Source organism: Danio aesculapii, chromosome 11 (genome assembly GCF_903798145.1).
Source record: "Danio aesculapii chromosome 11, fDanAes4.1, whole genome shotgun sequence".
NCBI lineage: Eukaryota > Metazoa > Chordata > Actinopteri > Cypriniformes > Danionidae > Danio > Danio aesculapii.
In genome coordinates, this window is record NC_079445.1 from 27,059,281 (window position 1) to 27,081,378 (window position 22,098).

General features: G+C 35.3%; 1 protein-coding gene across 1 annotated transcript in view; it reads right to left on the bottom strand.

Annotated features, from left to right (window-relative positions):
• Positions 1 to 2,167: 2,167 nt before the first annotated feature.
• iqsec1b (IQ motif and Sec7 domain ArfGEF 1b) overlaps positions 2,168 to 22,098 on the bottom strand; it is a 359,306-nt gene continuing 339,375 nt past the window's right edge. Inside the window, 7 exon segments of the mRNA XM_056468517.1 lie at positions 2,168 to 5,805; positions 8,449 to 8,498; positions 13,009 to 13,185; positions 15,295 to 15,456; positions 17,492 to 17,591; positions 17,874 to 17,999; positions 19,383 to 19,412. Of these exon segments, the coding sequence (XP_056324492.1) occupies positions 5,251 to 5,805; positions 8,449 to 8,498; positions 13,009 to 13,185; positions 15,295 to 15,456; positions 17,492 to 17,591; positions 17,874 to 17,999; positions 19,383 to 19,412 (1,200 nt within the window). The 3' untranslated portion in view covers positions 2,168 to 5,250.

Genomic DNA, 22,098 nt, shown 5'->3' on the forward strand with positions numbered 1-22,098 from the left:
GCCTGCAGATGTCAGTGTTTAGCCGCACAACACAATCGCTGTTCATTTCAATGCTTAGAGAAAATGTCTCTGAATTAATCTTTGATTAATTCCTGCTTGGATTTATGTGGATTTTTTTCAGATAGTGATGAAATTACTTAACATTAATATTCAGTTGTCCTTTTGTCGTAAACCTTCTTTGGACAACGAGCCCGTCGTTCGTGTTGACAATGAGGATTTAACCCTCAAAGCTGCTCTATTTTTAGCCCACAGCAAGCCAGACAGACACAGACAAAAGGGCACAGAGTCCGTTTCTCACCACCTGTCTGCGGTAGGTCACATGCATAAGAAACAGTTTATCCAGACACTCAGATCTTCATCAAAACAGAAATTGTGAAGTTGTCAGCCACCTCTGCTAAAAGAAAAATTGGTTTACAGAACGCTCTGAAAACATTAGGCTCGTTTTTTGTACACAGAAGTTCTTTTCATTTATAGTTTGCTTGTAGTTAAGCAAAATGTCTGTTTTTAGTTTGTATATTTTGGTCAATAAAACCATTTTGGTAAATTAAATAATTAGAGCGCCATCATATGGGTGACTAAATAATGTTTATGTCCGTTACTGTGTAGAATTTAACAGATTCTACCAACACCCTTCTTCTAATGTTCCTGTGTGGTTCCTGTTTGGTTCCCTTTGGGTTATTTCTGGGAACATTACTAAGTTTGTTTATTTATTCATTCATTCATTTTCTTTTCGGCTTAGTCCCTTTATTAATCTGGGGTTGCCACAGCGGAATGAACCGCCAACTTATCCAGCATTTGTTTTATGCAGTAGATGCCCTTCCAGCCGCAACCCATCACTGGGAAACACATACACACTTACACACACATACACTACTGACAATTTAGCCTACCCAATTCACCTATACTGCATGTCTTTGGACTGTGGGGGAAATCGGAGCACCCGGAGGAAACCCATGCGAACGCAGGGACAACATGCAAACTCCACACAGAAATGCCAACTGACCCAGCCAAGGCTCGAACCAGCGACCTTCTTGCTGTGAGGCGACAGCACTGCGCCACTGCGTCGCCCTTTTTTATTTATCAGAATGTTATAGGGATTTTTTTTTAAACTTAAAATTACCATAAGGGAACATTCTGTATTATTAGGTTATTTTTGGAACATTCTGTGAATGCTGTCTTATGATTGCTAAATAATAACCTTAAAATAACCATGAGGAAATGATCAGTGTGAAGACTTTTTTTAAAATTAAAGTTTATTCTTAAAATAACTGCTCAGCATCATTCTAGCAGTATTTTATGATGCAAAATAATAACCTATTAATAATAACCTAGCTATTTTTAGTTCAACGTTATTTCACTGATGCAAATGGTTGGTGTTGGTAAGGTTTGTTTGTTTTTGAGAATCTCTTACATTGGTCAAGGCTGCATTTAGCTTATTTGATTGAAGTATTATTACAATTAAAAAAGAAAATTCCGTGTGATGCTGTTTTTCAGCATTTTCAGTGTCAGGTCATCCTACAGATATCACCCTAATATGCTGATTTGGTTCTTCAGAAACTTTTTCTTCTTATTAACAAAGTTGAAAATAAAAAGGACAGTATACAGTTGAAATGCAGATCTTTTGTAACATCAATGCATTTTGAACAGTGATTTCAGTTATATATTTAAAGAATTTGTGTGATGTTTTGACTCTTCATATGTTCATACACTTCAAACCTTATACGTGTTGATGGCTGCGAATATATTTCATATTTATAATTCCAAAGTACAGACCTCGAGTCTGACATCCACAGACATAGAGATAATAAGAAACTCAAGCTGATCAAAGCATACTCAGATGAACCTACCAATTATTCACAGACAGAATGCTTTATTTGAATCACTTTTTCCTAAAAATATGATTAAAAATAGGCCAGGATAAGAGACTTTTGCAGCATAAAGATTCTAAGAACATCCAAACCTTTCATAAAACCAGTTTCGCAATGATCTCACTGACTCAAATGTACTTGGCTGTTGAATTTAACATGGCCTTGGAGACTTCTGAAAGCTATTTCTCATGCGTCATATAGAACTACAAAAATATATATTCTGAAATCCACCCTAAAATGGACATGCACTCAAAAATCCATGTGGTTGCGCTTTAATGTAGACAACACAAGTTAAGAAATTTGATGGTATATTGTTTTATTTCATGTTCTCAACATGGTCACAGTTATAGTTAAACATCAATAGGGTCTCGTCATCTACTTAGAAACAGAATGCATATTAAAACCATAGTTCTCCTCTCCTCGTTTGGTAATAAAAAAAAAAAATGAAATGAATGTTTGAGTGGAAGGCGGTGAGAGTCATGTAACAGTCGGCTTATTAAAGAAGATCCTATGACAAATTTAAAGTACATTTGGTAGCAGAAGCAGTGTCGTGTTATTTTGAGTCTCTTGAAAGTGGAAAAAGACTACACCGTCGATGCGATGGCTGAGCGAAAAAAGTATAATACAGCTTATATACACGCCAAACCCCCTTAGACTTTCCCTTTATCATCCATAGTAGATTTATATATGATATGCTTTTTTCTAATTTCTCACATTGGTCTGCGATATATACAGTGATTTTACAGGGGGGGAAATGTATGGATCTGTTTTAGGAAGGTAAACAACAAGTAATATACATGCCGAAAATGCAGTGGCACAGCGTAAAATGTAACAGCAAGCCTAAACGAAACAATAAAACCAACCAATCAAACAAACAAACATAAGATTAGAAAAAAAATAATTAAAAGAAAGCACATTTCTTCATTTCGTTTTTTTTTTTTTTTTTAAATAAGCTTACATTTCAACCAGAGGTGCTAGGCATCAGCTGCATGCAAAAGCTTTGTGACATTTTGACTTGTCCGATACAGTACAAAGCTGAAGCACCACAATACATTTACAAAAACACTGCACTGAAATCCTTAAAAAAAAACAATCAACACAAAGTTGAGAAAAAAAAAAATGTGGAAAGAGACGTACTCGTTTGGTTGTTTAGTCAGAAATGGCTTCAGGTGTTCGTACACAGTCTGATTAATGCTGTACTGTACAAATTACTGGCCTCGGTGCATCTTGGGAACAAGCCAGGTGTTATGAAGTCTGATATAGACACAGATTTATGCTCTATTATCAATAAGCTTCTATTATTATACCGATGTGCTCTGGTAGCACTTGATTACGATTAGGCTAATGTTGGTTTTAAAAACTATTTGACAATCAGTATTTGATTTTCAAGCCCAGGTAAACAAACAGATATCTCCTAATTGAATCTATTTCAGTACGAAACAGGATAAAGACGTCTTGAATGAAGAGAAGTCTACAGATTTTAATATGATCATCATCATCATCACTCATTTAACAACGGTCAACTGTAACACTGATAATATCTCTGGAAATATGCAATATCTAGAGATTATTTTGTACAATATACATGCAAAGAGTACTTTAGTTGACATTCCTGACTGTAGGTTGCAGGTAAAACAGAGACCAACAAAGATGGCGATGGGGGCGAGAAACATACTATGGTTTTTTTTTTGATGCGTGATATTAGAAATATGATTAAAAATGACAAACGAACAAACAGGTTGGTCGCAATTCTAAATTTACAAAACTGAAACATACATATTGCACATGATTAATTTAAAAAACGAAACAAAAAGAAATCAGAAAAAAGAGAAACATCGCACAGCAAATGTCAAAACTGTCTCGTATTAGAGAACGAGCTCATTTCAGCCGTGGTTTCTGTACATTAAGTGAATATTTACAAAGACAAGTGCTGTTCAGAAGCTCTGTGCTTGAGTTAAAAGAGAGCGTCGACACACAAAACTATTACATCGAATCACAGCTCTGTCACCATTGATCTACTTACAGTATAAAACAAGTCAAAAATTGAACTGAGAAAGGGGGATATGTGTGAAAAAAACAAAAAAACATGTCCAAATCCATTCCGAGCGAGAACACATCCATCCGACCCACTGCTACATATTATATGCAGTTTACATTACATTAGATTACATTACATTAGCTGTGTTTCTGAGCAAGTGAAAGGCATTCTCACAGGAGGACCGAAGAAAAATGTATCAAATCTACTTCATTTCCACGCAGGAGAGGGCACACACGCTCAGCCTGCTGAGAAAATCAACATCTCTGCACAAACTAACTCTTGAAATATGGGGAGAGAATTCCATCAGATTTCTTCGGACACAAACGCTACGTCAAAATAACCTTCTCCGCCGCACGCGCCGGCTTAACCATAAACATCTTCAAATGTACAATTATTTCATATTGTTTTATTCATCTCTAAAAAAATAGTTAAAAAAATAAAACCATGTTGCAGCAGTGACCCGACGAGTCGAGGCCGTGGAGGATCCATCAATGACTTCCCACAGTCCCTGTGATTGGTTTGCGCTACGTGGATCCCCAAAAAGGAGGCGGAGCGAACACAAGCTGGAGATTCGAGAAGAATGTTCCAGCTCCAAAGGCAACCAATAATTTCCATATTAATCAATCGGCCACCTACTGAGTGGAAAACTACATCGAGAGTACACAGAGAATACTGAGAGTTTTTTTTTCTTTTTTTAAATCTGAGGCTTCGGATCATTTTTGTTCTATAACAATAATAATAATAGCTGCTAATATTATTATCATTATTTTACAAAATACTATATGCACGACATACACAAAGCAAATCTTTTCTTTTCTTTTTTTTTTTGAATAACTCACTCAACTGCTTTTTAATAATTGGCACATTATAGTCCCCTAAACTCTATCACAGAAATGTGTGGTCTACAGCTACATTAAATACTGGAACACCACTCGTTGTGACCGACTTCGATAGACCCCGTCGTCTCTGCAAACTAATAAGCAGGCTACTTTTGATAATGCATTTTAGGTAATTAAGTACAAGAAAACAGTTGCCACGGTCTTTTTGCGCATGCTCTTCGCTTCACCGCCAACGTCGAAAGGGTCCAAAGTCTCTAAAATCAAGCCTAAAAGAAGCAGCAGCCGCAGTTTTTGTCTGGGGCTCTACAGCTTGAGCGATGACTTGGTAAGAACTGATGATTTGAGTTCTAGCCACCCCCCTGAAGGCCGGTGCTACACAGTGTGGCTCCCCTTCCCGTGGGAAACGGGCGCTGGATGGGTTGAAACGTGAGTCAAGGTGCCCTTTTGTTCGCAGCAACCATCTAAAACAGTCCCATTCCCGAGAGGAAAGAGTTTGTTGAGCGGCTCAAACCACAGTGCTGATGCCGCTGTGTTTGGGCTTGGTGCTGCTGGCCGCGGGTGGAGGCGCCGGAGGCTGGCTGTGGTGGTGAGGTGCATGCTGGGAGTGGGACGGGTGAGATGAGTGGGATGGATGAGGGCCGTGGCCGTGTTGGCTGTGCGAGTGGCTGTGAGAGGACGAGGGGCCGGGTGGTGGGTGGTACTGGTGGGGCGGGTGTTGGATGTGCGCTGGAGGGTGGTAGTGATGGTGGTGGTGGTACGGAGGGGGATTCTGCATGTGGCAGAATTGAGCGTGGTGCGGGTGCATCTGGGCTTGTGTTTCGGTGACTGTGACGCCATCACGGGCCGTGTGGTGCAGGTTGGAAGGGTGAGGGGTGTGAGAGATGAGTGTCGGGTGGGAAGGGTGGGACGACTGGGACGGCAGAGAGGGAGATTTGCCTCGTTTGGTGCCGAATAGAGAGCCCAGCAGAGAGGAGGAGTTGGGGATAGACTGCTGGCGGGAGGGACAGTCGCGGCTGGATGTGGCTCTGCGCCGTATATGGGGGCTGCTAATGATGGACCCCTATAGGAGGATAAGAGAGAGAAAACAGAGAAGTTAAACACAAGATATTCACAGCATGCTCAGTGATTCTAGAGCTCTTATTTCACATTGTTCATTTAAATGATTGCAATTTTTTCATTTAAATGTATAATATTTAGGGTTGGGAACTAATAATCCTTAATCATACTTTCTTAATTGACCAGCATAGTCTAATTCATTAACAAATGACCCTTATAAGCCAGTTTCGTCAAAAGTTTCGTCAAAAAGTTTAGTACTGGACTCAAAAGTTATTGATTTGAATCAGTCTAATGGCCAACTCAGTCAATTTTATTCTTGAACTGAATTAATATTTTTTGTCATGTTTCAATCCAACTTACTGACTAGTTATTCTGAAAATTTGAGCAGTTATGTACAGTGCACAAATTCAGAACAATTTATTAAAAATAAACAGGAACATTAAAATGTTAGAAAAAAGTCCAACATTTTTAAAGTAAAAAAAATATATTAGAAATAATTTAAAGGTGCTGTATGTAAGTTTTTGACTTGTAAAAATACCATAATATGCTAGCAGTGAACATTCTTGTTTATCTAAAAAAGGTGAAGTCATTTATTCTGCTTTTTTTGTGTGTTTTCTGTGCCAGAACACTGTCATTGTTTTAGTTCTTTTAACCCGCCCAGTGCCACTTTAGCCTATTATATTTCAGCACCCTGAGTTGCGCTTGGTGGAAAACACCAAGAAAGGCTCTCAAAGCATGCGTCCATGACCGAAATGCGACATCTGGTGGACAGTAGCAGACTCCGAAATGAGACACAGATTCAGAGTTCCACATGAGGTTATTAATTATCGAGTGATATAAATATTACGAACGTAAACATTAGGAGAGCAGATAACATTGCAACCACATGTCCTAACAACACGCTACATGACGAAATTCGCAGTGATAAGCAATTTGGCTGTGTGCACCAGACGAAACACGACACAAATTTAACAGCCATTCAGAAGCAAAGAATAGTGCACTTACTCAACTCCAACAAAAAGGTTAGGTTTATAATGTAATTAATACATATTAAAAATGAAATATTTACACGCCGAAACACTGAAACGTGTTGGCTTGCAAAGACTTTTCAAGATAGATTTTTCAAGATCTGAGGTGAACTATCTGCTGCTGCTTTCAGTAGTATGGCAATGAATGTCATGTGAAATGGCATTCAGACTCACTTTATTAGCATTTAACACTGATTAAAGCACATGACGAGTACCTGAGGTGATCATGTTCAAAGTTTTCTGTTGTTCAGCTGCAAATGTGCAAAAAATAGAAGCCGTTTCTTAAATATAAATTTCAGCTATTGGTTAGGACAAAAAGTTCTTTTAATATGAAAATACTCCTATTGCATGCTGATGCTTTTATTTAGAACACGATTTAAATCCGCCTTTAGGCTCGATAATCAGACACACTCCTGTTGCTACTCAATCTGACATCCTGTGCTTGTGTTTGTTTTAATCCAGGAGTGCAATACCTAGTTCAACCACTAGGTATCAAACTTACATACTGCACCTTTAATGAATGATATAAAAACAATTCTTATTTCTATTAATATATTTCATATATGTCACTGTACAGATATACAGATACAATATCATTCAAAATTTTGTTGCTGGAAAGGTTTGTTAAAGTGCTTTTTAAATTTCTTATAATCAAAATTAAATATTGTATTGTATATTGTTTTGACCCCAAAACCTTGAAAATTAGTGTTATACTAACAGAAAAAAGTAAAGCATTGTTTATACCACAAACAATATCCCATATAAAGTACTCTAAAAGTATCCCATTTAAGTCAGTATTATAAAACAAGCACACAGCACTCAAACAAATGCATCATGAGCATCCATCGACAGTTAATGCATTTCAAAAAAGACTGAAGCAGATTCCCTGAAAGCCATGCATTACATGCAGAAGCTGAAACAGGCAAGATTAAATTAGTCAGCGTTTAGTGATGTTAAAGCGAGCATATTGACCATCCTGCAGGACTGCCAATCAAACCAACACACATGATAGACCCAAACAGATGACAATCCAATCTGTTAAAGCATCACCTTTGCTATGCTATACTCCCTTGTGTTTATATTGCTCCTCCGCACAAACACTGGGAAACAATTTCAAGGCATTCCAAGAGGTAAAAAAAGGTGCAGGAGAGGAAGAGGTCAAGTGGTTATGAGGAAATGAACACTACAACGCAACGATCGTTCACTTGAAGCGGCCAAGTGAAACATGCCACCAGGAATCAAATCGAAACCATTTGCAAAATAAAACACACACACACACACTCACGCAGCCCCATGCTACGTGACATGGGATGTTTGCATTAGTTGAGTCATGCTGACTAAGTTGCACCGTGGAGATGTTATGATACGTGATGTGAGCCATGGGGTCAGAATTTCCCCCTCATTCCACATAAACTCCACAAGAAACAGGCGGCCCATGCATGCAGGGTGGCCTACATAGTCCAAAAACAACACCACACACACACAGGCAGCTGAAACTATTGAGCAAAAAAGAAAAGATGGCAGGCAGACTAGAGAAAATAAATAAAGCAAAGTCGCAAAACGTTGTCACAGAACAGCGTCCTGTTGTGGGGTCCTGTGTCCTAAATCACAGTACTTACTTCCATATTGCTGTCTAGAGATCCTGCACTGCTGCGGCGCCCCCGCTTGCCTGAGCGAGACATGCAATATGATAGATTAGAGCACGCTCGAACAGTCAGATATATAGAGGCGTATATATCCTGCCTGCCTACAGGGGCGCTATCGAAACACCAAGCAGGCAGATATGCTCTGATAAAGGGAGGGTTTGGGTTGGGAGCTTTTAAAGGGCCAGAGGATGAGGGTATATACTGGTACTAATTTGACAGATTCAGAATCTCGAAGCGCCAATAAGCAAACTGGGTTTTGATGACTATGAGGAAGCCGAAGATTCCTATTTGCGCTGCGATATGTATTGAAATTGAAACTGATATTAGATTATGGGTTAAGATTTTATGTGGTGCTTCGTGATGCATACAGAGTAAAAAACAAAATAGATGTTAAATAGTATTGCTGCATACCAATTTGCATACTATCCATCCTAAATAGTATTCGAAAATAGAATTAGTATGTCCCAAATCACAGTATGTTGAAAAGATATGCCAAGGTTCCCAGATGGTTTACTATTTCCGGTAAAAATTCTAAGTGTAGAACCATCCATACTCTAACCGCTAATATTGCCCACAATACATTGCGCATTGGACATAAATTTGATTTAAAACTACAAACTCGGGTAAAATAAATAAACTACATACATGGCGGATGCGCGAGACCAACCCTCAAGTAGAGAGGCTTCAGTAAAGTACTTTGAATGACCATTAATTAATATTTAGCCTACTGGAAAATATTTTATAAAGCATTTTACTTGTTATATTTCATCTGCAACAACAACGTGAACTTATATCAAGATATGTTTGGACGTTAACTTAAATATCCAAAGACCTGAGGAGATTTCTCTGCATGAAAGACTAGTGAACGACAGATTATCCTGCTGCTGTGTTGAGATAATTGACAGGGGACATAACTAAGCAACATAACTCTGTTAACTCGTTAAATCTGTTAACGAGGAAGTAGTATGTTCCAAAGCTTGCATACTCTTCTGTTACACACTCAAATGTATATGCTTTTAGGGTGTAGTATAAGTTAGCGAATTGGGATGAAGCGTATGTCATAATGTGTCAGGAACTTGAATTAAAAACTCCTGTGAACATTGTTTTGCTTCATAAGACACATCAGATTGTGTTTCATCAGGAGCCACTTGTATTAATTTTATTTTGCCTGTATGTTGACTCTTAAAATGGCAGTAACCATTGGCATTTTATGAATGACCTATAATCGACATAATTATTCTAAATGTACAGCTGTACTAAAAAATTCAATAATTGTAATTGATTTTAATATACAAGTAATATTTATTATCTAGGTAATAATAAGCAAGTCACATTTTAGTATGCAGTACAGTATGAATTAATTTGTATTAAATTAATCATAAAAAAACTTACAATTTCATGCTATAGCATATCAGTCAAAATAGTGGGAATGGGCTCTATATAAGAACTAACATCACAGTATGGTCACATATAGAGATACCTGGAGAAAAACTTCAACTTATATTTAAGATTAATTAATGCTTTACAAATACAGTTGAAGTCAGCATTATTAGCCCCCCTGTTTATTTTTTCCCCAATTTCTGTTAAACGGAGAGAAGATTTTTTCAACACATTTCTAAACTGGTTAGAAATGATTTAACTGATTTATTTTATCATTGTCATGATACAGTACATAATATTTGACTATATATTTTTCAAGACTCTAGAATTTAGCTTAAAGTGACATTCAAAGGCTTAGAGAATAGAGAATTTGGCAAGTTATTGTATAACAATAACTGCTTTTATTCTAGCCGAAATAAAACAAATAAGACTTTCTCCAGAAGAAAAAAATATTATCGGACATACTATGAAAATTTCCTTGCTTTTTTAAACAAAATTTGGGAAATATTGATATATATATATATATATATATATATATATATATATGTATTATTATTTTTTTTTTACAATACTATTATTTAACCCTCAGGTTCACAAGTGTTGTGTCTTCTGGTGAACATTACTATATATTTTTATATCAAAGTAAAGTAAATATTGAAATATCAGTTTTGTTTTTCAATATCATGCAGCCTATAATCCCTACACATCATCACAAATTACGCAACTACACAAAAACAAGCATAAAGAGCAAAGAATAAATCTTTAGTATTTTTTGATGTATAGACAAATACAAATGTAACATAACAGCCCAGACTGGCCGTATGAGACAATTATCAACCTGAAATAATTATTAAACAACTGAATAATGATAATCAACTACTATACATGTACTTTCACCTTAAATAATTTGTTCATCCAAAAATAAAAGTTTACTAATAATTTACTCACCCTCAAGTGGTTCTAAACATTTATGAGCTTCTTTCATCTATTGAACGCAAGAAGATATTTTGAAAAATGTTGTAAACCGGTAACCATTGACATCCATGGTGGAGGTAAAAATACTATGAAAATCAATGGCTATTGTTTTCCAGCATCCTTTAATATATATTCTCATGTTTAACAGATGAAAGAATGTCAAACAGGTTTGGAGTAGGTTGAGGGTGAGTAAATGATGGCAGAATTTTTTTTATTTTTGGCTGAACTAACTGTCCCTTTAACACATTTTTCAAAAGTAGCTGCACACATTTTCATTTTTTCTGGATTGTTGAATTGGGATGTTTGTAGCTTTCGCCAAATATCTCTCAGGTTCACAAGCATAGTGCTTGGAGTTCAGTTTACACTAACAAAGTGAGACTAAACTGTTAACTGTTCGTTCCAAAACAGAAAGCATGCGAGTTCACACTAGTTGTTCTTTTTCCTGTGTAGTGACTGCCATGTTTAGGGCTCAAAACGTTCTGTTAGAAAGGGCGAGAAAACATCCCAGCTTGTGAAATGTGTGAAGGTTCAATTATAGAGTGGGAAAAACTAATGTGGAGGATAATTTTGCTGGCAGGATGCAACTAGCTTTGTTAGACAAGGTGAGGGACATTCATTATAGGGCTGGGTGATATTGGTTAATCCTATAATAATATTTTTCAGCATTTTTTTAAGAAATAAAATAAATATTAGAATTATATTAGTAAGATAATAAACTAATTTTTAAACATTATAATTAAGAATTTGCATTATATAAAAAAATTAATATTTAAATTCTTAAATATGAAATAAAAAAATGATACAGATTATTAGTTATATGAGCTAATATAGTGGTTTTAAAATAATAAATTATAAATATGCTATATATAGCTTATTTTCGACTGGTGGTGAATGAGGAGATTCCCCCCAAAAATGTGTAAATTGCTTTAAATGTCAAGAAAAGCGCTATATAAATGTAAGGAATTATTATTATTATTATTATGTATGTTCACATATGAGTGATGTATTGCTGTGGCGACCCTGGATTAATAAAGGGACTAAGCCGAAAAGAAAATGGACAAATTCTGACTGAGGAAATGAGCTGCCCAGTTTGTTATTTTTAATAATTAATTTAGTTAATTTAGTTTAATTTCAATTTAATTGCTTTAATTTTGAGTTTTAACAGATTTTTTGTTAGTTTATGATGGATAATAAATTAGCATTTAAAAATAGGTTTTTTTCATATTTTTTTAAATTCTAATCTCATTACATTATATTTAAAACTTTAATAACTTTTGTAAAAAAAAAATAAAAAAAAAAGTATGATAAGCACTTTGACAAGTATTTTGTTGCATCAAAAAGTGTGCCAATAACCATCAGACAAGGTAATCCATCATAAATTAGTGCTTAAAATGTCACTAAAATGCAGTATTTGAACCTCGAATAACTGCAAAAAGGTCTACTTATTGATGAAAAAAAGAACCACCCCTTATAATAGGCTGGCTACGGGATTGTGTATATATAAAACATTATTATTTTAATTTTAATTATAGAAACACCCTTGCGTGGATAGAGTATGGTAGGCGTTTAAAAATATATAAGGTAATAATAATAAATATTGATTATTTCAGTAGACATTTTTGTTTGGCAATTCTGTTTTCACCTAATATATCAGCTTTTATTTTATTTTAGATTCATTTAAATTGCTGAGAAATTACAGTTGCTGTTTGTTCAAACTACTTATTTAAAATGAGCTAACACCATTCTTTATTTTTTTGGGGGGGGACAACTTAATTGTTTTATGTTAAATGCACTTAAATTTGTGAAGCTGAAGTTAACTTAATTTATGTTGTCCCAACACAAATAGATTGTGTGGAACCCAGCATTTTCTACAGTGCATTTTAATAATTTTGGTTATTAATTAACAATAACAAACACTAGAAAATCTAGGTAAATATAACCAAAGCATAAAAATAGTTTAATGCTGTCAAAATTTAGATACCACCCAGCTCTAATTGCTAAATAATTGAGGCTACGCTCATATATGTGGACAAACACCAATTTAGAAGCAAGTATTCAGCGCTCTACTTTGGCAAGAGGTGAAATATTGTTCAGACAAGAATGCACAAAATAACCTCAGGGTAACACAGATAAAGCCAAAGACACATGTCATGTCTTACAGTGGATCTGTAAACTCACCTGCATCTGAAAGGTCACGTAAGGAACTGCTGAGGGCACTTCTCTTTAGGCCTTCCCCCATGGCATAGCTATCATCTAGACTGGTCCGACTCAAATTGCCGTTCCCCGTTTCTTTCTTCAACCCTGAGCTCTGCGAAATGCTAGGACGGACTACACCTTTCTGCTTCTCCAATTCAGCTGAAACCAAAAAAACACACCAGATTTACTGTTATTTCAAATGCATTTACACTTATTTTTTCTATTCCCATACAGGTGGCAAACATCAAAGTCGGCCAAGGGATGATTTGAGCAAAAATATAAAATAAATATATATATTATTTTAAAATAAACTGTATTCGCACATTTTAGTGTAGAAAAAGTAGAGGAGCTTGGAGTGTGCAACATAATATCTGCTATAATAATGTCATAATATTAGAATTGTTGTTTTCATGATGTCACAAGGCACACAAGCATTCAGATAAAGACTAAATAAGAAGAATTTAAAACTTAAAGGGCACCTGTTTTACCCCATTTACAAGATGCAAGCTAAGACTTTAGTGTCTCCAGAATGTGTCTGTAAAGTTTCACCCGGCTGTAAAGAACCCAAGGCAATTTGTTCTAGCCCTCCAAATAGTGTGACCAAGACATCAAAAATAAATTTAGTTCAGTCGAAAAACGATTATGAAGTGTTCATCAACTTCATCGTCTGTTCAATACAGCACGAGCTGCAGTTGACGGCTGCGCAGAGCGTTAGTCACCATAAATGAGTGATGCGGGCAGCCGAAAACATTTGGATATGTTTGTAGAAAAGGCCTTTTGTACAATGCACCGATATTGTAATCATGGATGCAATGATTAGCAGATTTTACTATTAATGCAATTCGCAATTAAACAAAGTTACGCCAAGTTGCCAACTGTGCGGTAGTTTAAAGTTCTGAGCTTGTACATCGAGGCTAATACGCATGCACACCGGATTAACTATAGCAGCGGGCCATTCCCATATCACATCTTTTCCGCGTGCAAATTTGTTATTTCTAATGTAAAAATATATCCCAATATGTGGGCGCAAGCGGAGCAACGCGCTCGCGGCTTTCCGGGCGCATGCAGTAGAAAACATCTCACGCTATATCGGTAAGAGTTGCACGTGCCTCAGTGCAATGTAAACAAAAGATATGTTAGACTAATTATTATTAAAATGACTATGTATCTATGAACACAGATGATAACAACAGTTAATCTAAATAGCTACTTAGCTAATATAAAGCTTAAATTTACATTAGACGTGACAACCGTGAAACCATGATTACTCTTCAGACTATATAATCGTTCAACCAAAATCTATAATTGTTGCATCCATAATTGTTATGCAGTTCAAAATATAACACATGAATGTGTTTGAATGTAGAAGAAGCCTACTTAAGCAATGCACTGCTTTTGTTGTGCTCTGAAATACAATATTTCAATATGTTTGTAAAAAAAGCCTGTATTGTACAATGCACTGATGTTAAGTAGTTTCAAAATACAATATATAAAAACATTTTAATGTAGAAAACGCCATTGGGGTGTCTTAAGGAGCAAAAATACAACATATGGGCTCTTATATGTTGTTGTGTCATCATATGTCATCTCTCCGGTCCTTCGTTTGGGATGATGTTCATGAACTGGCCCCCATGCCAAACTAATTGAATAGCCCTGATTTAAACCAAGATAACCACAGTGAAAACACACTTAAAATGTGTAAATTAGCATTGTCAAATGTATCAGCTTCACTACCAATCGATACCAAGTGAAAATCGATGAAGAGTGGTGAAGCAATGATCTTCAGAGCCAATCAGTCATATCTGTTGAATGTATTCAACAGCGATCCAATTTCTGTATCGATTAGTACTGAAGTCGATACTTTTGACAACCCTAGTCTAAATCAGAGTTTCCCAACCATGCTCCTGAAAGCACACCAACAGTACACATTTCCAACCTCTCCCTAATCAAACACACCTGAATCAACTAATCAGAACATAATAAGAGACTCCAAAACCTGAAGTTAATGGGTCAGAAATGGAAGACATTTAAAATATGTACTGTTGGTGTGCCTCCAGGAACAGGGTTGGGAAACACAGGTCTAAATACTCCTAAAATGAGCTAGAATATTCTTAAAATTATGTTGTAGTTAATATGGTTTATAATAATGTAATTTTAAGGAAACTAAGGTTTGACAAATTTGGGGACATTTTCACCGAATCGGCCCTTATTCTAATTTGAGTTTGACAGCCCTGCTTTTGCGTAATGAAAGCAAATTGAGAGCCTTACACTCTATTCTGTATTTCTCCATCTCCTGCACCTCTGCAATGGACTCGCGCAGGTCATCTGTGAACTTCTTGCGGTCTTGCGGGTTTGGGGCGTTGAAGTTAATGAGAACCTTGATGTCTGCGCCTGGAAGAGCTGAAGTGAGACGCACTCCATTGGGGTAATCTGAAAAAAAAAAGCAGTGGGAGAGGAATATTTACAGACTGGCGGATGCTGACAGCGCTCAGACGTGCCCTTTTCAGAGTGACGCACAGATCGATATTCTCACATTTCACCAGCACTTCTGACAGATATTTTAATCTTCTTGAGAGAAAGCATACTGTAATACATAATACTTTCAGAATTCATTTGTTTCCGATCACGTATCGTATTTTTTATGACCTTTACCGCCTGTTGTGTGTTTTCAAGTGTAGTGAAAACCATGCTTATTTCTTGACATGATAGTAAGACTAGGTGTGAACAATAATGAAATGCAATTATTTATACATTTCAATGTAATATATTGCCACAATTTTTCTTGTCTTTAATCAATATTATCCTAAATAATTTGAATAACCAAAGCCTCAATTGGGATTAAACATAGAACCTTTCTTGTACATACAGATTGTGTTTTTATTATTAATATAAACATGTTCTCAAAGCACTTTATTATACATGGTACTTCAAAATTCATTTGATCTCATAACCCAACATTTTATTTCCATTGCTTGCACATATAATTTAATAACTTTAATAACTAATTTAAAGACTTTCTGCTTTGATTTAAAGGTTCATGAAAGCCTTGAGTACTTTTTGGAGATTTTAACAGATTTGTGTGTGTTCAGCATCAGTTAAGTCAGCGTTAGCACCTGTTAGCTTTAATTGTGGGGAAAACTGGATAATTCTGAGCTGTTGTCAGCTAATGTCATCTTACTTTCTGAAGGTAAGGCAAACCTGCCAAGCTGTGAGACCCATGACTGGGTAAGATCGTGTCTGTGCACGGCATGCAATATTTAGCCGTTCAAGAAGGGTCGTATGTGTTTGTTTTCATGATCCATGAGGTTTGTTGGATGTTTCTCCCTGCAATGCTGTCAGGGCTGATACAGCAAAGCTGTTTGTGTGGAGCAAGCATTTTTGCAGTAGAGCTGTACAAGAATTGGAGAATGGCGGATTTTGTCTTTTTATCAGTTGAGTTCATTATCATTCAGACACATCACCTATTCGTGTTCCTGAGTTCGACTATGTTTAAAATCCTCCTGATTACCTCCAGGGTTAATGGTTGGAATAGAAACGGAGACAAGAGACCAGCTGCACTGCTATCCACTGTGTATACACTCAAACCTGGAGATTCAGGAGGAGAGAAGTCCTCCCCATTTATATTGTTTATATAAACACGATTATCTTTATAATGATGTAACAAATTGTGATTATGTTTATATGAAATTACGAATAACATGAACCAGGGCATTTATTTCTTTGCATTTTAACTTTGTAAACTATAACATCATGCGTCTCCTCACAGTTTGTGTCTCATTTTGGGAGCCAACTGACAACAGTTGTTCGCTCCCCTCTTTCTCCCCCTGCTCTGCCGGCCATGCCCACTCCTCCCTTTGCTCACAGCGCTCCACGCCCATCATGAAGTATTTTTTTTTTAAATTTTGAGGTAGACTTGAACCGAAAGGGGGGGTGGGGGGGAGTTCGTGGCCTTTTAAGGCCTTAAATTCTTAAAAACGTTCTGAGAATTTTAAGAGACAACAGAAACCCTGTTTTAGTCATTTTGAGCTGAATATGTCTAAAATGTCTACATTTTGGCAAAAGATATACAGTATATCATTTTTTTCACATTATATACAGTACTGTATGTGTGTCACTCAAAAGATTGAGACTTAAAAATGAGTCGAAGCAACACAATTCTTACGTTTTGGGGGGAAAACTTAATTGTTTTATGTTCAATCCATTTAAATTTGTAAAAACAATTATGTTAACTTAATCGATTTGTGTTGGGACAACATGAATGAAAATGGAACCCTGCATTTTTAGAGTGTGTGTGTGTGTGTTTGAGACAACATGTTACAAATTTTGCCTTCATATTTCATGCATCTTTTCAGCAAATATATTTAACAAGTTTTTTTTTTATTGGTAGTCCACCCATTCCCACAACAAGGTAAATCACCCAGAAAGGGAGTCAAAAGGTTGCTGACCCTCCACTTCAGGCACTTACACTGGTTTTCAAACAGCAGCACCTGCATCCCGTAGAGAGAAAAGGACTGCCTGAAGCTGTACGTCACCGAATTCTTCTTCTTCTGGAAAATCTTAGTGACCTGAAAAAAGAGAAAAAAAAGCATGTCACATTAGGACCCCATCTGTTTCCAATTACCCTCTTCTCTTCGGGCATTCTGAAAAGCTGACACATTCTGACTGTCTTTAGGACACATGACGTACACTTGCTGACCTAGAACTGGACTAAATACATCTTACACAATCATAACAGCAGGAACATAACAACATAACACAAAAAGGTTATGATGTAAGACTTTCGGGGTGTCATTTTTTCCTGTTGTTCCTCATAATGCACTAATAGGTTATGACGTGTGCTTTCTTACCACGAGAAGGTCATTGAACAGGAAGATTTCTCTCTGGTGGAGACCCAGTTTTTGAGGTTTGTTGGGGTCCGGCACTTCAAAGAGTCTGCAGTAACAGACCAGTCTGCGATGTGGCAGAGAAAGAACCTATGTGTGTGAGACAAAAATATTGATTAGGCCATATCTGGCAAATAGCATGCTGAGAAAATCATATTAGCATATGACGTACTACTGAAGCAGTATACTATATGTAATCTACACAGTATATTTGGCAAACTATGGTGAAAATAAGCTGTATTTAAAGAGACTATTAAGTTTTTATTATTTCTTTATTATAAAAAGAAATTGAAACAAATTTAAAAAGTGACTAGAGTGTAGAATACTATGGTATAATGCTTACTGTATAATTTATTAAACAATACAAGTTTGGGTTCAAACAGAAAACCGTCATTTCAATAAATTAAGAAATATTTTTGTTATTTAATTTTGAATAACATTTTCAGTGTTTACTTCAGTAATTGACTTACTGAACTTATTGGTATAAAACTTATATAAAAAGCAGTTATTTTAAAATCATAATAACCTATTATAATATTCCTGTTTTAATTTTACTTTTTAATTTATATAAAAAGTAAAAATAAATAGTTTTGTATATGTATAGTTCCATTAAACAAATGCAGATCATAGCTAATTTTAGCTTTAAAAAAAAAAAGGTCATTTTATAATGCATTAAATTAGTCGGTAATTTCAAACTAATAATACATTCACCAGCCACTTTATTAGGTACACCTCTCCAACTGCTCGTTAACGCAAATTTCTAATCAGCAAATCACATGGCAGCAACTAAATGCATTTAGGCATGTAGGCATGGTCAAGACAATCTGCTGCAGTTCAAACCGAGCATCAGAACGGGGAAGAAAGGTGAATATGGCTTTGAACATGGCATGGTTGTTGGTGCAAGATGGGCTGGTTTGAGTATTTCAAAAACTGCTAATATATTGGGATTTTTCACGCACAACCATCTCTAGGATTTACAGAGAATCACAATCTTCTGATGGCTAATTCCATCAGGATAACGTGCCATGTCATAAAATGCAAACCATCTCAGACTGGTTTCTTGAACATGACAATGAGTTCACTGTACTCAAATGGTCTCCACAGTCACCAGATCTCAATCCAATAGAGGACCTTTGGGATGTGGTGGAACGGGAGATTTGCATCATGGATGTGCAGCAGTCAAATCTGCAGGAACTACGTGATGCTATCATGTCAATATGGACCAAAATCTCTGAGGAATATTTCCAGTACCTTGTTGAATCTATGCCACGAAGGATTAAGGCTGTTCTGAAAGCAAAAGGGGTTTCAACTAGGTACTAGTAAGGTGTACCTACTAAATTGGCCGCTGAGTGTATGTGACAAAAATATCTCAAAATAATTTAACTAAAAACAACTCTTGTAATCACTATTTCCATACCGAAGCTACTTAATAATAACACAGAAAGGCCAAAAAACAGTGAGCATAATACTTACACATCCGAGGCCGTGATGCAGAGAGCCGATCTGAAAATGAAAAATGAGACAGATGAGTAAGTGAGTATCATAGTAAATGAACTGAAGGGAGTCTTGAAGGTCAGACAGTGGTGTCTCTTTCTCGTTATGAAGACCACCCTCCGTTCTACCTGTCAGAAGTGAGCTGTGTGGATGAATGAGGTGAGAAAAGAGGTTAATGAGGAGCCAAACTGCTGCCGTTTGAAACTGTTGACAGGAACGGTCTCTGGCCCGTTTGGAGAAAACCTAATTACAGCAGCCGGGATGCAGTGATTTGGGGCACAGCAGCTTCTATTTGAGCTCCACGGGACACCTCCATTATGTCCTCTCTGAAGATTTGTGGGAGATACACCGGGGAGAAGGTTTTCCTGGTGACTAAGTCATGTGTGTCGCTTCCATTAAGGCTTAAATGTTAATTATTTCAGCTCTGAAAACCCACAGCGGCTCCACGTTCAGCAGTGTGACAGGCTCTAGGTGTGGTAATGAAGACGCCAGTTCATTATGGAAACAGCTTCGCTTAGTTTAGTCTTGGGAGAGACTAGCAGTTGTGCTGGAAGGCTATGAGGTATTGTATTTATCTTGTGTGGATAATGTACAAAATAGCAAAAAAAGAAGAAGCAAAAATGTGTTATGTTAACAGGTTTTAATCAAGGCAAACATGTTACATTAATCATAAGTAAACCCATACAGAATCCACAGATTTTTAGCCCATTGTTGAGTCTATTTATTTACTCATGTATAAATATATATAGTTGAAGTCAGAATTATTAGCCCCCCTTTGAATTTTTTCCTTTTTTAAATATTTTCTCAATGATGTTTAACAGAGCAAGGACATTTTTACAGTACGTCTGATCATATTTTTTCTTCTGGAGAAATTCTTATTTGTTTTAGATTATAGAATAAAAGCAGTTTTTAATTTTTTAAAAATAATTTAAGGTCAATATTATTAGCCCCTTTAAGCTTTATTTTTTTCCGATTGTCTACAGAACAAATCATCGTATACAATAACTTGCCTAATTACCCTAACCTCTCTAGTTTCACCTAATTAACCTAGTTAAGCCTTAAATGTCACTGTATAGAAGTGTCCTTGAAAATATCTAGTCAAATATTATGTACTGTCATCATGGCAAAGATAAATAAATCAGTTATAAGAAATGAGTTATTAAAATTATTATGTTTAGAAATGTGCTGAAAAAATCTCTCCGTTAAACAGAAATTGGGGTAAAAAATAAACAGGGGGGCTAATAATTCAGGGGGGCTAATAGTTCTGAATTCAACTGTATATAGTTTTTATATTAAATTTCAGTAATATTATTGAATAATATGCTAATGTTTATATGATTAATGTGCAATTCTGTTTTAGTAAGTGATATTTTCGATCTTTTAGTAGATATTACTATATGAGAGACTTACTTTGTTTCCTAAACAAGTGGTTCTAATTGGATTTGTATCATAAACCTAAAATAAAACCTAAATAGAAGTAATATTTTTTATTTCAGGTGTTCAATTTTTAGCTATAATACTCTACAACAACAACAACATAATTCATACAACATATTCATAATAATAAAAAACATAAAATAATAATAATAATGCCAAAGAAATAAATGAAATTTCATAATATATTAATACAGAAAACAGTTATATTAAATAATACTTTGCGTCAATATTCACATTTTTTTGTTGTTTTAAAATGTATAATTAATGCAGATCCCTGAAGACTGCCAATAAATTCGGTTTTAGCCTTTAACAGATTACATTAAATTTTTGCAGCTACTTCAAAAAATTATTATAAGTGACAATATTCATGTTTTTAATTGATTAAACACACGGGATCATGACTAAAATTCAGCTTTGCAGAAAAAAAATCACATTTTATAATTTATTCAAATAGAATGTCAAATGGTAATACTGTGAAAATGTTTTGAAAAATGTTTTAATATTATTATTATCATTTTTAAAATATCTAAAAACCCAAATTTAAAATACCTCAAAACTTGAAAGGTGATATATATGTACAGTGCTCGGCATAACTGAGTCTTTCCATTTCCATAACTTTGTTTCGGAAATGATTATTTTTATCCATTTCTCAATGAATATAGGTCATATATTTTTGATGCATTTGAACAAAACAGATTTATTAAATGTACATATTTATTAAAATAATGTTTTTGGTCACCAAATGTCTTTAGAAATAGGAAGATAATACATTTAATTAATGGGAAAACAAACTTTTTTCAACAAAATTTAGATCTTTTTTGTTTCTCTTGTATTTTGCTCTGTGATTTTTTTTATTTACATTTTTCCCTAACAAATTAATTTGGATGTACTAATTTTGGATCATTATCATAAGTTATTTTTGTTTGATTAGCTGCAAATTTGGCTTAGTACTGACTAACTTATATGCACAAATATAATACTCTAAAGCCTTCTTTTAGTAGCTATTTGTAGCAATAGATACTTTTTTGTAGATACTAAATATTTGTAGATACTATATTATATATATATAATATATATATATATATATATATATATATATATATATATTATATATATATATATATATGCCACAACAACATAGCATCTACATATACAGTAAATAAAGAATATGTTTCCCTCGTAAGGTTGGAAGCTCTGTTTTGTACATTAGAATAATAAAGCAATTATTAAAAATGTCATAATATATTTCAAAATACAT